Genomic DNA, 14,642 nt, shown 5'->3' on the forward strand with positions numbered 1-14,642 from the left:
TATTTTTACCTACCAGAAATTCACAGTTTTCCAAATTAGTTAAATAAATTACCAAGTGACCAAATAGTACCTTTCCCCCGTCGGGAGGTGGCATTATGTAGGAGAATTTAGCTTACACGATCCAAGATGAATAAAGTCTGATAGCTCCTTTTCCTCCACTACTTTGGCAAAGCTGCGATTGTCGAGTGCATAATGTGTTCTTTTTATTAGTTCAATAAGTGCATCACCTAGGTATTTAAAGTGCACTTCTTCTTTTGAGAAGTGTTGCACTACTTGCACTATTTACAGCATGATACAAATGGCATAGAACAGTGTATAAGTATGCAATGTTGAAATACCCCTTTTGTCTTTTTGCATCTGCTTAATGACTGAATGTAAATGTAATGTCATTTAGATTTAGTACATCCTTAAAACTGGCAAAAGGATTTTCTCATAGTCCTTACAGATGGTTCCTTCTAGGGATGCTCCGATCTGGATCTTTGTAGCTCATCAATAACGACTACCAATTCTAATTTTTTAAGCACCCCCCCCCCCCCCCCATGCCAAGTATGAGTGGCCAGAAGCAGCTTTACAGATAATAATAGCTAGCACAGATTAAAAAAATGCCAAGAAAAATTAGTAACAATGCAATTGCAAACATTGCAAACGAAAGAAGAATTCAACATGCCTCAATCAAGAAAATGTTTGCAGTGCATATCTGATACATAGGAAGTTAAAATGATTACCTCTAAATAGGCCTATAAACTACTGTTTATTGCAAAGAGTAAATTACAAGAAGTTATATTATTCAATTTTAAATTAAAAATTCTATTATTTTTATATATTCATGTAAAAAAAAATAATTTTTATGTTTATTTTATTTATTTAAAATTCCAAGCCAGATATTAGTGAACTTGCAATATTGTCAAAAACACAGCTCTTTCAGTTCTTATTGTAAAAATGTCTAAATACACTAAGGGCATTCCAATATTTTGCTCATCTACAAATATTGACCGCTGATCAATGAGAGGGGGAGATTTGCTGGGATTCTTTACTATTTGTTCAACCTACAAATGTAGTGTTTTAGAACATCTTGTGATCTGTTCTCTTCCTCATTCATTCTTGTTGCCATGATTTCCAGGGATTTGTGTTTGGTCAATAGACGATGCCATCATCCATAAACGATGCCATCATGCGATAGATTTCGCAATCCTCTGCCCTGCCTTCATTGCAGCAGCAACCCGCTCGCAAAAAATACACATTTAGGCCCCGTTTACACTAATACGTCTTAGTTTTAAAATGACAATCCGCTTCCACACTTGTATTTCTGAAAAGATCTCCGTTCACATTATACCGCTGAAAACGCACATTACGTGACCCCCCCCCCCCCCCCCCACACACACACACACACACACACTCTGGCATGCTCTGTAGCATATGCGCACGTCTGAACTCCAGGCAATCAGCGGATGCTTTCAGCACAAAACCCCAGAGAGCAGTGCAGGTCGGACAGTTTATCAAGGATGTACTGCTGGATCGCGTCTCACTCTAGCTGTTAAACATGATATTTAATTAGTCTTGTCTCTATTTAACGACTCTTTTGAATCTATCAGGTAACGTGTCACAGCGTCAGGACACTTCAGTCTTTCGCTTTCACGCTTGTACTTAGTAACTTTAGTGAAAACCTCAAATACTGTTGTTTGTGCATCTTTTTTTACCAACCAAGTTTGTTGACACCATTATAATGACACAGATCACTCTGCCTATTCATGCCATAGTCCCGCGGAAAAAGTGATTGACGGGTGGTAATTTTTGTGTAACTTTTCTTTATTGATTTATGATTTACTTATGGTTAAAACGAAAACCATGTGGGTCACGTAGTTGAAACAGTTGGCTACAAACAATTCATTCGTTATGAATTAATGAATTATTCATTAATAATTAATTCACTGCCACCTTTGACGACGATACCATCATCCATCATGGTGTTTCACATTAGACATCGTACAATGCCAAATTGGTCGATACCGACCAACCGACAACTTTAAATGAATGTTTTTGTTTTTCTATCTCTCTCTGGCCAATCGTCAGATACTTCAGACCTTTTCAATGAATATGACAATTAGCAAGCACTTACACCCGTCATCTCTTTGTATATTGTCACTGTTGTTGTGTTGTCAGGGAATTCCACATTTACAATGACTAACACTGTTTGCCAGTTTTGTCGACGTGTTGCTCATACTCTGAGATGAGCAAGGGCCGAGTTTGGCAGGAAGACTGAAGCTGTGTCTATTAGGAAGCGTGGGCTGTCCTCGTGCCTGATGGGCTATTTGTGGCCGGCAGGGCGTTTGAGAGACGGGGGAGGAGGTGGGCAGAATGGAGGGGGGTATTTTTAACTCTCGCATCTTGAATACCAGGATGTAGTCCGTCTCCATGGAAACCCTGGATCCTTCCGGAGCTCCTGCTGTCTGTTGAGTGTCAGCAGTAGATGTACATTAGCTTGAGGGCGCTCGTCGTAATCAGATCCTAATGGTTTATGTCAGACGAAGAGAAAGAGGTTTCTGGAACAATCAGAACTGTTAAACTAACTGGTGCAGCCCCATCTGATGATGACGGCCTGTTGCTATGGTGACAAAGGCAGGTCATTTGTAATTGTGCAATAGGCAACTGAGACACGTAGGCCTGTTGGATACAGATGCTGGTCTTGTTTCAGCGTCGTATTATTTGACGTACTTTCTGTGGTCAATCAATCAATTAAGATGCAGGGAAATAGTCTGAAAATGTATGGAATGTATTCGAAGGATTTTTTAAATTGCACACATTTACTTACAAATGTGGTATACACAGAGATTTTATGATGGATATTTAAAACGGAGAACCCTGAAAGTGTAGAATAAGGTCTCTAAGAGGAGAATGCAATTTTTTATCAATGAGAAATACAGTGAAAAAGTTAACAAGTAAAATTTTTCCTTTGATTATAATATAGAATTTTTGTCTTCTTTCTCCAGTCCTCAGTGTCACAAGCTCTTAAACGATGTCATATTTTAAACTTTAGTTGATGTGTAATGTAGTTGTGTAAACATAAACAACATATCTGAATGTAATGCGCTCAAAAGTTGCAAAGGGAGACATTGGCTTATACAGAGTAAGCTTAGCAAAGCCTACAGCGAACAAAGTTTGAGGACTACAAAAAATACATCTGGGCTAGTTAGATCATAAACCCTTCAGGTTATGTGCTTACACCTCGTGCAAGGCCATGACCAGATGTGCTGTAATATTATAGCAGAGAAAGTATTTTTATTTCTTAAAATTGATCTATTACATGCACAGTTTCTAGCGTTAACGGTATGTTGTAGCGAGGACATAAACAAGGATGAAAACAACAGGAAATGCTGTTTGTCACAGTTAACAATTTAGCTACAAATTCATATTTATCAGTCAAACCTCTGTAAACACCCACAATCTTCACCAGCACTGCAGCGTCTCTATGCGGCCGCTTTCCCTGCGTTCTACATCTCAAATAACGGACTTGCAAAAGATATGTGAATATATGTAAAAGACACTTAGCAGATTTTATTTTAGAGAGCAGGCTTGAGGTTCAGCTGTGTCCTCTTCATTTTCAGGCTCAAACTGATATGGCTAACAGTTACACTGACAGTGTTTACACACAGCACAGGCAAAACGTGTGCTAGGAGAGGCATGATGCTTCCTGGTGATGTGGAGCCTATCCGCGAATCATAGCACATTATGTTAGCTGGCCAATCAGAGCCTCTTGAGGGCAGTCTTTTGGAGGAACTAGGAAATATGACAGTTGTTTTCATGTTAGCTGAGTAGCAGTAAATAATCAAATAATATATATGAAAAAAATAACTTAATATATATATTTTTTAACAAATGAAGCATGAGCACACCTTTGCACCCCGTAAACACAACTAAGCCTTGGTAAACAAAACTCTGGAACACCCTTTAAGAAAACATTATATTATTCTTATTTGATTGAACTTTTATTGTTATTGTAAACATTTAAACATAAAAGCATTTTTCATGATTCTTTAACAGTTTTTATTGTCATCAAGCTTTTACTTGGTCAATGAATGCATTCTCGATGGGAAAAAAATGAACATTTTTTTACAAATCATAAATATGCAGAATTGTTTGCAAACAAACCGATTCTGTTTTTTTATGAATTAATTACGATTTATTATATATTTTTCTTTCTAACTGTCTACAGGGCTCTGAGACAGAGAGTAAGGAGAGAGATGGAGCTTCAGACAGTGAGACGAAACCAGAGGTTCCTGTTTCTGCCGATGACACACCAGAGGTTCTCAATAAAGCCCTCTCAGGCCTTTCTTCACGGTAAATATCTTTAAATCATCAAGCAAAAAAACTCTTTGCATTACTTTTTGTGATGTCCTAGTTATCCGTGTACATACAAAAGTAGGTAGTAAAATAACAGGCTTCATACGGTCATGGAAAACCTGGAAAAGTCATGAAATTTTAATATGGCATTTTCCAGGCCTGGAAAAGTTTTGGAAAACCAGAAAAACCCATATAATGTTTTGGAAAAGTCGTGGAAATTAGTTTAACAAATACCTGTATACTTGAATTAGGGCTGCAAGATATTGGAAAAATTTGACATTACGATATTTTGTATTTCTGTGATATATATTGCAATGTGAATACAATTTCACTTGATATTATTTGGATTGATTGGGAGATTTTGTAGAGGAATGAATCTCTAATAATATATAACAAATAAATTACAAGCATAGATAAATAAAATATAGTAATGATAAAAGTGAATTATAGTTTTCAGGTATTCACTATTCAGGTACAGATATTGACTAATCAACACTGCATAGTCTTCATTGTATATTATTAAAGTTACAAAGAATGTCTTGTTGCCAGATGTTTTAAAATGTGAAATATTGAAATGTTCATACAGTCACAGGCCTTAAAGGAACAGTTTACTCAAAGATTAAAATGTACTCATTATTCACTCACACTTCACTTATTTCAATACTATAGGAGTTATTCAATTATATTCTTTTTGTGTTCATTTAAAAAAAGAAAACTCATAAATGTTTGAAACAAATGAAGGGTGTAATTAAAATGGTAAGTCATTTTTGGGTGAACTATCTCTTTAAAAATGCATGCAGATGATTAACTTTTCCTCCATTATGATTAAACTCTATATTAAACTATAATTCCAACATTGCATATACTGCGAAGTGACTATTGCGGATACACACATTGCGATATCGATGCTGAAACGATATATTGTACAGCCCTAGCTTAAATATAGGTTAGTTGTCTTTACTTCTTTTCTGTTCTTGGCCACTTGCTCTCGCATTGTTAGTGCTGTGTAAGCATTATCAAAATCAATTTGACATAGATATAAAAACAAATGTAAACAAAATAGATTGTTGCGTGTTCTGTGATATGCTGTAATAAATTTGAATGTCATTGTTTTTCTTATTATTTACCATGTACATGTAGACATTACATGAAACATTACCTCATGAAAATGTACTTGAAAGTTCTGGAAAAGTCTTGGGAAAAGTCATGGAGTTTTAGTAATAAAAATGTGTATGAACTCTGTAATAATAAAGCAGTGGTGTCCAAACTCGGTCCTGGAGAGTTTAGCTCCAATCCTAATCAAACACATCAGAACCAGCTAATCAAGCTCTTACTAGATATACTAGAAACTTCCTGGCAGGTGTGTTGAAGCTAATCTCAGCAGTTACAACAAGGACATCATAAAATAAACTGTAACCCTACATTTCAGTAAAGTGAAGTATAAGACATTTTCATGTAATCTAATATTAATAAAAGCCTATAAAGCGTCCCAGTCCAGAGCAGATTATTAGTAGAGTGTTGTATAAACACCAGATGATTCATTCAATAAAAAGGCCACAAAAGCTTTTAGTCATCGCATTAGGAAGATTATATTTGCAACCAATATGCTTTGCGTTACTGTGCTTGTCTCTCCTGCAGATGGAAGAACTGGTGGGTGAGGGGCATCCTGACTCTAGCCATGATCTCCTTCTTCTTTTTCATTATTTATCTGGGGCCGATGGTGCTGATGATGATTGTGAGTATTATTTGTACACACCAAGACTCATGGCCATTTACCAGAAATGAGCTTCACAGATGCCATATTTTTAGGGAACAGCTGGTTTTGAAGCTTCCAAATGCAGCATCAAACATTTGGTGCTTATTTTTACTAGTACTCATTTAGAAATTATTAATTGGTGTCACACATCCTTGTGTTGATCCTAGATTAGTTTTGCGTGCCTCACTTGCATTTAGTCATCATTTACTTAATACTTCTCAAACCTGTTTGAGTTTCTTTCTTCTTTTGAACACAGAGGAAGATATTTTGAAGAAAGCTGAAAACCGGTAACCATTGACTTCCATAGTATTTGTTTTTTTCTTTTATGCATGTCAATGGTCATAGGTTTTTTGTTTTCATGAAAACATCCTCTTTTGTGTTCTGCAGAATAAAGAAACTCGTAAAGGTTTGAAACAGGGCTGTATGATATTGGAAAAATCTGATATTGCAATATTGAATTTTTTCTGCGATTTTTAAATATTCTGATATAAGTACAGTTTTATGAGATAGTTTGAATAGCACTATTTGACACTTGCACAATAAATGCTTTTCTTACTTTGCTTTGTCTCGTTTCTAGTCCAAATGTCTAAAAATTCTTAAATCAAGTAAAAAATATTGTTTTGTTTTCAACTTGAGAAGAAATAAGTCAAAATTAAGTTTTCCTTAAAACAAGCAAAATTATCTGCCAGTGGGGTAAGTAAAATAAAATTGCTTTCACTTTGAAATGAATATATTTGGACTAGAAACAAGACAAAAATTTTAGGTTGTATATACACTCACTGGCCACTTTATTAGGTACACCTGTCTAACAGCTTGTTAACGCAAATTTCTAATCAGCCAATCACATGGCAGCAACTCAATGCATTTAGGCATGTAGACATTGTCAAGATGATCTGCTGCAGTTCAAAACGAGCATCAGGATGGAGAAGAAAGGTGATTTAAGTGACTTTGAACGTGGCATGGTTGTAGGTGCCAGACGGGCTGGACTGAGTATTTCAGAAACTGCTGAGCTACTGGCATTTGCACGGATAAATCTCTAGGGTTTATAGAGAATGGTACGAAAAAGAGAAAATATCCAGTGAGCAGCAGTTTACTGCCTTGTTAATGTCAGAGGAGAATGGCCAGACTGGTTCCAGCTGATAGAAAGGCAACAGTAACTTAACTACTCGTTACAACCGAGGTATGCAGAAGAGCATCTCTGAATGCACAACACGTCAAACCTTGAGGCGGATGGGAAGACCACATCAGGTGCCACTCCTGTCAGCTAAGAACAGGAAACTGAGGCTAAAATTTGCACAAGCTTACTAAAATTGGACAATAGAAGATTGGAAAAAACATTGCCTAGTCTGATGAGTCTCAATTTCTGCTGCGACATTCGGATGGTAGGGTCAGAATATGGCGTCAACAACATGAAAGCATGGATCCATTCTGCCTTGTATCATCGGTTCAGGTGGTGGTGTAATGGTATGGGGAATATTTTCTTGGCATCCTTTGGGCCAATTAGTGCCAATTGAGCATTGTGTCAGTGTCACAGCCTGCCTGAGTATTGTTGCTGACCATGTCCATTCCTTTATGAACACAGTGTACCCATCTTCTGATGGCTTCTTCCAACAGGATAACGCACCATTGTCATAAAGCGTGAATCATCTCAGACTGGTTTCTTGAACATGACAACCCGAAATTATTAAGGTACCTAGTAAAGTGGCCAGTGAGTGTGTTCTATACAATTACAGTAATAAAATACTCTTGTGTGGCTCCTGTTTAACTAAAATTCAGACACAACATTGCATATCTTGCACTGTGACTATTGTGGGTGCACACATTGTCATATTAATGCTGAAAGGATATATTGTGCAGCCCTAGTTTGAAATCACTTGTGAGAGAGTAAATGGTGAGTAAATTTTCATTTTTGAATGAACTATCCTTTTAACAAACCTGATTAGCCTGACAGAGGTAAAATACAAGATTAAATTAAGCCAGTGGTGCTTATGAAAGCAGGGAGACATTTGTAATTTATTGCAAGAGAAGATCTTATGGAATAGTTCAACCGAAATTGTAAATTTGCTGCTAATTTACCCTTAGGCTGTCCAAACCGGCCTCCCCAGACTGTTTTACACTCACTCAAGATTGTTTGCTCTGACTCTGGAATATATTGATATGGATGATGACACTGATAGGAAATAAACAAGATGATATTTCAAAGGAGAGTCGTAAAGCAATTAATGTTGACATGCCCTCTCTTTGGTGTTTTTGTTTGTAGACATGACAGATGGGCGCTGATGTTATTTATTTTGTTAGCGATATTAAACATTTTGCTCATTATGAGCTGGAGAATCGCTTGTCTTGGAGTAGTTCTGCAGATGTGCTTATGAGACCCCGTTTTAGTCTCTTTGCATAATCAGTATCCACTTTATTCCGTGATTGACTGTTGCAGATATTGGAGCTGATTATTAGTTCCATGTTACTAGCAATGTTAGCATATGATTATGTAGCAGGAGAATGAATGAAATACTCTAAACACCCAGTTCAGTAGTTTTTAAATGGTCAAATCTGTGTTGTGATGAATTCAAAGTGATTTTAGACTTCAGATTTTACTCAGTAGTAACAAAAATGAATAGTTATTCCTTTTGAGCTGTAGTTAACATAGTCAAATTATAAGGCAACTTAAACACCAGTAAAATATAATTATTTTGGCTGTTTGAAATTAGGTTAGACCGAAATCCCTTTATGGCAAGTCATTTCACTCTGCAGCCATCTTTGAAACACCTCTCAGGCAGTATGCTCGGGCACTCTGTTTGAATAGGGAAACATCATTCATTCATCATTCATTTTCTTTTCAGCTTAGTCCCTTTAATAATCTGGGGTCGCCACAGCGGAATGAACCGCCAACTTATCCAGCACACATTTTTTATGCAGCGGATGCCCTTCCAGCCACAACCCACCTCTGGGAAACATCCACAAACACTCACTTACACTCATACACTACAGACAATTTAACCTTCCCAATTCACCTGTACGGCATGTCTTTGGACTGTGGGGGAAACCAGAGCACCCGGAGGAAACCTACACGAACGCAGGGAGAACATGCAAACTCCACACAGAAACACCCACTGACCCAGCCGAGGCTCGAACCAGCGACCTTCTTGATGTGAGGCGACAGCACTACATACTGCGCCACTGTATTGTCTTTGGGGAAACATCAAATTCCACAAAATTGCTTGCCAAGCTTACAATTAAATTTCATATTAGCAATCACCAATAAAATTAAACAACAACTCACTCTTCGGTTTCATTTCTAAACGTTCATATCGCACAAAATCTGCAGAAATTCACATCTGGTCCGAGCCACTCCCTCGGAGAATCGTCAGTCTATAGCAATCAATGATTGACCACTGTAATAGAGGCGGGGCTTCATTTACATTTTTCCCCATTCAGAACTTGTGTAATTCATAGTCTTTTGTCCAACTAAAGTGCTAAATGTAAAAGAACTGTAAAAAAAGAGCTTTATTGAAATGCTTACATAGATAGTTCAACCAAAAATGAATATTTACTCAAGATTTACTCTCCCGCTGGTGGTTGCAAACCTTTAGGAGTTTCTATTTCTGTTGAACACAAAAGAATACATTTTAAACAATTTTAGAAAACAGTAGCCATTGACATTCATAATAGAAACAAAATTTTGTGGAAGTCAATGGCTATGGGGCTCCAACATTCTTCAAAATATCTTCTTTTTTGTTCAGTAAAGGAATTGGAACCACAATTTTTTTTACACAGATTTTTCATTTTGAGTGAACTATACCTTTAACATAATAACAACAACACTGATGCTGTTATTAATAATAAGGTGAAAAGCAGTGGAAATATAAAACATTAGACATTTTAAAAATGTTTACTACTGAATAAGTTATTCTGGAATAGAAAACGATCTCCACTAATAATACTAAATTAGCTAATGAACTAAATTATCCATAGTGTATGTGTGTAAGGATGTTTCCCAGTACTGGGTTGCAGCTGGAAGAACAAATGCTGCAATAGTTGGTGGTTCATTCCACTGTGGCCACCTCTGAAATAGAGACTAAGCCAAAGAATATGAATGAATGAACAATAATCTAATATCCAGAACTATAGAAAAAATGGTGTCCACAATTAATTAGCCAAAATTATACATTTTTAACAATGACTGAAAACCAGTATGGTATGTCATTCCATCCAAGCTATTTATAAAATATTTAATACGCTTTATTTCCTGCCAAATAGAGCAACACACACAGGACACATTCTCACTTTCTAAAACAGCTTGATGTAGCACAGCAGAGTAGGCGGCCTGTTGGTTTTATTATTGTCCTCTGTGTGTGTTCCACAGGTGCTGTGCGTTCAGATCAAGTGTTTCCAGGAGATCATCACAATTGGTTACAGTGTGTATCACTCTTATGACCTGCCCTGGTTCAGAACACTAAGCTGGTGAGACTTGCGAAACACACCTGTCGCCTTTATTTTCACACTTCAGTGTCTCCCTGTCTGTCCCTGCTCTCATTATTATCTCTTACCTTTTAGTTTACTTCTCTTTGTCTGTAAATTAGGGTATCATCATCATCCTCAGTTTCATTGGAAACGCGTTCAATAAGGTTGTATTAGTTCATATTAATGTATTTATTAACATAAAATATATATTAAGAGAATGCATATTTTTAAATGGTATTAGAGAATGTTTTTAAAAAGTTTTTTAAAAAACTGTAAATATTTATTTAAAAATATTTAGTGTAAAATATAAAACAATATATTTAAAATATTCAGTGTTGTTATATAATAATAATAATAATAATAATTATTATTATTATTATGATTATTATTTTGTGCAATTAATGATTATGAAATATTTGTGACTGTAAATATATTGAATATTTAGTGCAAGAGCTGCCAAAAATATGGACAATGCTGCTGAAGAAAGAAAGGAAAGAAAGAAAGAAAGAAAGAAAGAAAGAAAGAAATCATGCACAAACCGTATTATAAGGAAAATGCAAAATCGCCGTTGTGATCACAGGCAAGGGGTTGTGGCAAAACCACATAAAAAAAAGGCAAATGTCAGGAAACAAGGCCTAAACAATTGAACACTTTGTAATGCTACAGGAAAACAAGACTCAGCAATTTGTATGTCAAAGTGAGGTGTATAAAAAGTCCAACTAATCAGTCTTCATGAGCTACAGCTGTGTGAGAGTAATCAGTGGTGATCCAGAACTGGTGTGTGAGGTGAGTTATGGGTATTGTAGTTCGAGTTATAGAGAATGCTTGCTAGTAATCTACAAGAGCTATATTGCTGGCGTTTATGAAAAAAAAAGAAAGAGCATTACATTTAATTACAATATTTATCTTGGTTAATATCAGTTAATGAAAATTTAAGTTGAAATTTTTAATTGTTAATCTATTAATTGTATGATTAATAAACTATGTATAATTATTGTTCATCATTAGTTATGTTAGTAAATACATTATCTAATAAAACCTTATTGTAAAGCGTGACCCTTTCATTTGTTCATACTGCAACTCTGTCTTGATGTCTTAAAAGTTGTTTCAGTTTCTGTGTTAAAATAGTAACCACTGCACTTGTTTATTCATCCAGCTATACATGCTATCTATCACCAGCTGTATAGAGGTACGAGAAATTCACTCTGGTTTAGACTGCAGTCAAAATGTAGAGTAGTGTGTTTCCAGTGTTTTGGGAAATTTTCACCATGTTTTGTAAAGGTGAAAATCTGGCTAAATTATGCATTTTTAATATTCAGGGTTTGGGTGAAACATTTGAAATCTCTGGCAAATATGAGTGGTAACGAGTGAAAGATCCCTAATTAAATGTATTTGAGTTTAAAGTTTTGGTAACACTTTACAACAATGTTCTATTAGTTAATGTAAGTTAATTTATTAACAAACAATGAACAACACATTTATTACTCTGTTCATTCATCTTTGTTAACGTTTTTTAAAAATATATATATAGTTGTTTATTGTTCATTTCTGTTAACTCACAGTGCATTTAACTAATGTTAAAAAGCACACATGTAGATTTTAATAATGCATTATTAAATGTTTTACTTTGATTAAAATGCTGTACAGTACAAGTATTGTTTATTATTAGTTTATGTTAGTTATAAAACATTAAGACTGATTAACTAATGGAACCTTATTGTAAAGTGTGAACAAGTTTTTTGAGAGAATCAAATGAAGAAATGAATGAAATTTTATGAACAAGAAATTGTAACACCTTATAATAACTGTACACTATTGATTAATTGACCATTTTCTAATGCTTAATAAATGAGTAATGTCACGTTAAATTAGGTCACAAAACTGCATAAAGTTGTGTTAATAAGTATTTATTAACATCCAGAGCATATGTATAAATGTTCAATTAAATATTTTATTAATCATTTATTTTCTTATTCTGAATGAAAATACAATCAAGCACATTGCACATGTGCTTATAAATCAAGAATACAGCGTTTGTAGCTGTAGTTATAAACTGCTTACTAATATCTATTAATGGAGAGTTAATGCTTAACAAATGATTAACTATTTGCTAATGCTTAATAAATGCTTCATAGTGTTGAATTATTATAGAATAGTATATAGAATAGTATAGAAAGAATGTTTTAGATCAGGGGTTCCCAAACTTTTCAGCCTGCGACCCCCAAAAAAAGAACAGAATAACCTGACTCACGACCACCAATATTATTTAAGGTGGTAATAAATATATAAACATTGCACACAACCGCGCACACGTACCAAAAGGCCCAAGTCTACTCATTGTGCCACTTGGAGACCATCCTCCATATTCAGTTGTGGCCTGTATTTATTTTGAATGTATGCGAGTGCTGTAAAGGTGCCAGAAAATTTAACCTGATGCCATAAAATCAATCTGCTGCATCTGACGCTATTGCTGTGCCTTTAATATATCGTAATCACCCCAGGAGTCACAAAGAAAATCGAAAGGCTGATGGCTTTTTATTTGCATGTTGTTTTTTTAACATTGAATATTAACATGCTAACAATGTTACTATTAAGTACTGTTTTGTTCTTCAGTAGGTTATGGATAAAATATGATCATTCCAATGGTTTAATACATTGAATTAGATTTTTGGAAATCACCAAGCAACCCCTACTTTGGGAACCACTGTTTTAGATGACATTTTTGATGTAATTTTTTTGTGATACTTTAGGCACTTAGTTTTAAATTAGTAATCCACCACTTTTTTTTTTTCTTTTTTTTTTAATTCTCAGTTACTGATTACAATTACACTTATACACTTAGCTGCATAAGAAAACAATGATACATTTTAACATTGCAGTCTTTTACTGTACTGATTCTCAATCGATTCTCTTGTGTGAATTGTGAAATTCCTTTCATGAGCGATTCACCGTTTCAAAGACTGGTGAACTTTCCTTTAGTATTTAGATGTAAGTGCAAGCATTTCAGAGCCATATGTTCATAATCCTAATGTGCTGCTGATCAGCAACAGTCTGACCATTTTCAACATCTCCTATTGCGTTCACTTGGGCCCATTATAATTACATTAAAAACACTTTGATTAATGAATGCATGTGAAAAGCCTTTGTCATAATGATGTCTGACGGCTGTTCATAACGGCTTTCCACAGGTACTTCCTGTTGTGTGTGAACTACTTCTTCTATGGGGAAACAGTGACTGATTATTTCTTCACTCTGGTGCAGCGGGAGGAGCCTCTCCGAATCCTCAGCAAATACCATCGCTTCATTTCATTTGCCCTGTACCTCACAGGTTAGAAACCAGTGGTGTTTATGAAGGCTTTTAGGACATATTAGAAGTAAAACTGGCTGCTCAGTTCAGTTGCAACACTGAATGTTGGAGGCCATCTCAGATGAACTTTGAGATGTGTTTAGTGTTAACAGTTAAAATGCACCCGTGGTAACTTGAACTGACGTTTTTTTTGAAGTTTATTTCGTTCAGGATGTGGTTTTGCTCTCTCTCCCTCTGCTTCTGCACCCCACGCTCTTTTTCTCTTACAGAATGATGCAACACAGCAGATTTCATCTTCAGCTAAATGACAAGCAACAAGTCGATTAGAACATTGCAGCAAACATGGCTTTTTGGAATATGAAAATGAATGTGCAAATGAAAGAAAATTGTACAAGATTAATTATTTTAACACCCCAAACTTAATATATACACTAACAGTGCATGTATCTAAACACTGTGAAATGCATCAGTTTACATACAGTGGTGGTGGGGTGGGGCGGAGTATTCAATACGTCATGTTTTTTTTTCTAGACATATTATTTACTATATATATATATATATATATATTAAAAAATAGTTATGTGTAATAATGAAATGACACAGAGAAAGCACTGAACTACTGATATGTATTTAATACCTTATATAAAAGGCTTTTTTGTCATGGCAGCTTAAAGACACCTCTCATATAGAGAATGAAGTCCCATGAATTGCTCAGCTGTGAGTTGTTTTCACAAACTTTAAAAGAGTGTAAAGATCATGATGGTTCTATGGGTCTCGCCT

General features: G+C 35.4%; 1 protein-coding gene across 1 annotated transcript in view; it reads left to right on the forward strand.

Moving 5' to 3' along the window:
• cds2 (CDP-diacylglycerol synthase (phosphatidate cytidylyltransferase) 2) overlaps positions 1-14,642 on the forward strand; it is a 31,270-nt gene that overhangs the window by 5,613 nt on the left and 11,015 nt on the right. Inside the window, exons 2-5 of the mRNA XM_056457589.1 lie at positions 4,211-4,335; positions 5,977-6,073; positions 10,458-10,555; positions 13,744-13,883. Coding sequence (XP_056313564.1) covers positions 4,211-4,335; positions 5,977-6,073; positions 10,458-10,555; positions 13,744-13,883 — 460 coding nt within the window. The remainder of the gene's footprint in view (positions 1-4,210; positions 4,336-5,976; positions 6,074-10,457; positions 10,556-13,743; positions 13,884-14,642) is intronic.

This window comes from Danio aesculapii, chromosome 5, assembly GCF_903798145.1.
Source record: "Danio aesculapii chromosome 5, fDanAes4.1, whole genome shotgun sequence".
In the NCBI taxonomy this organism is placed as follows: Eukaryota; Metazoa; Chordata; class Actinopteri; order Cypriniformes; family Danionidae; genus Danio; species Danio aesculapii.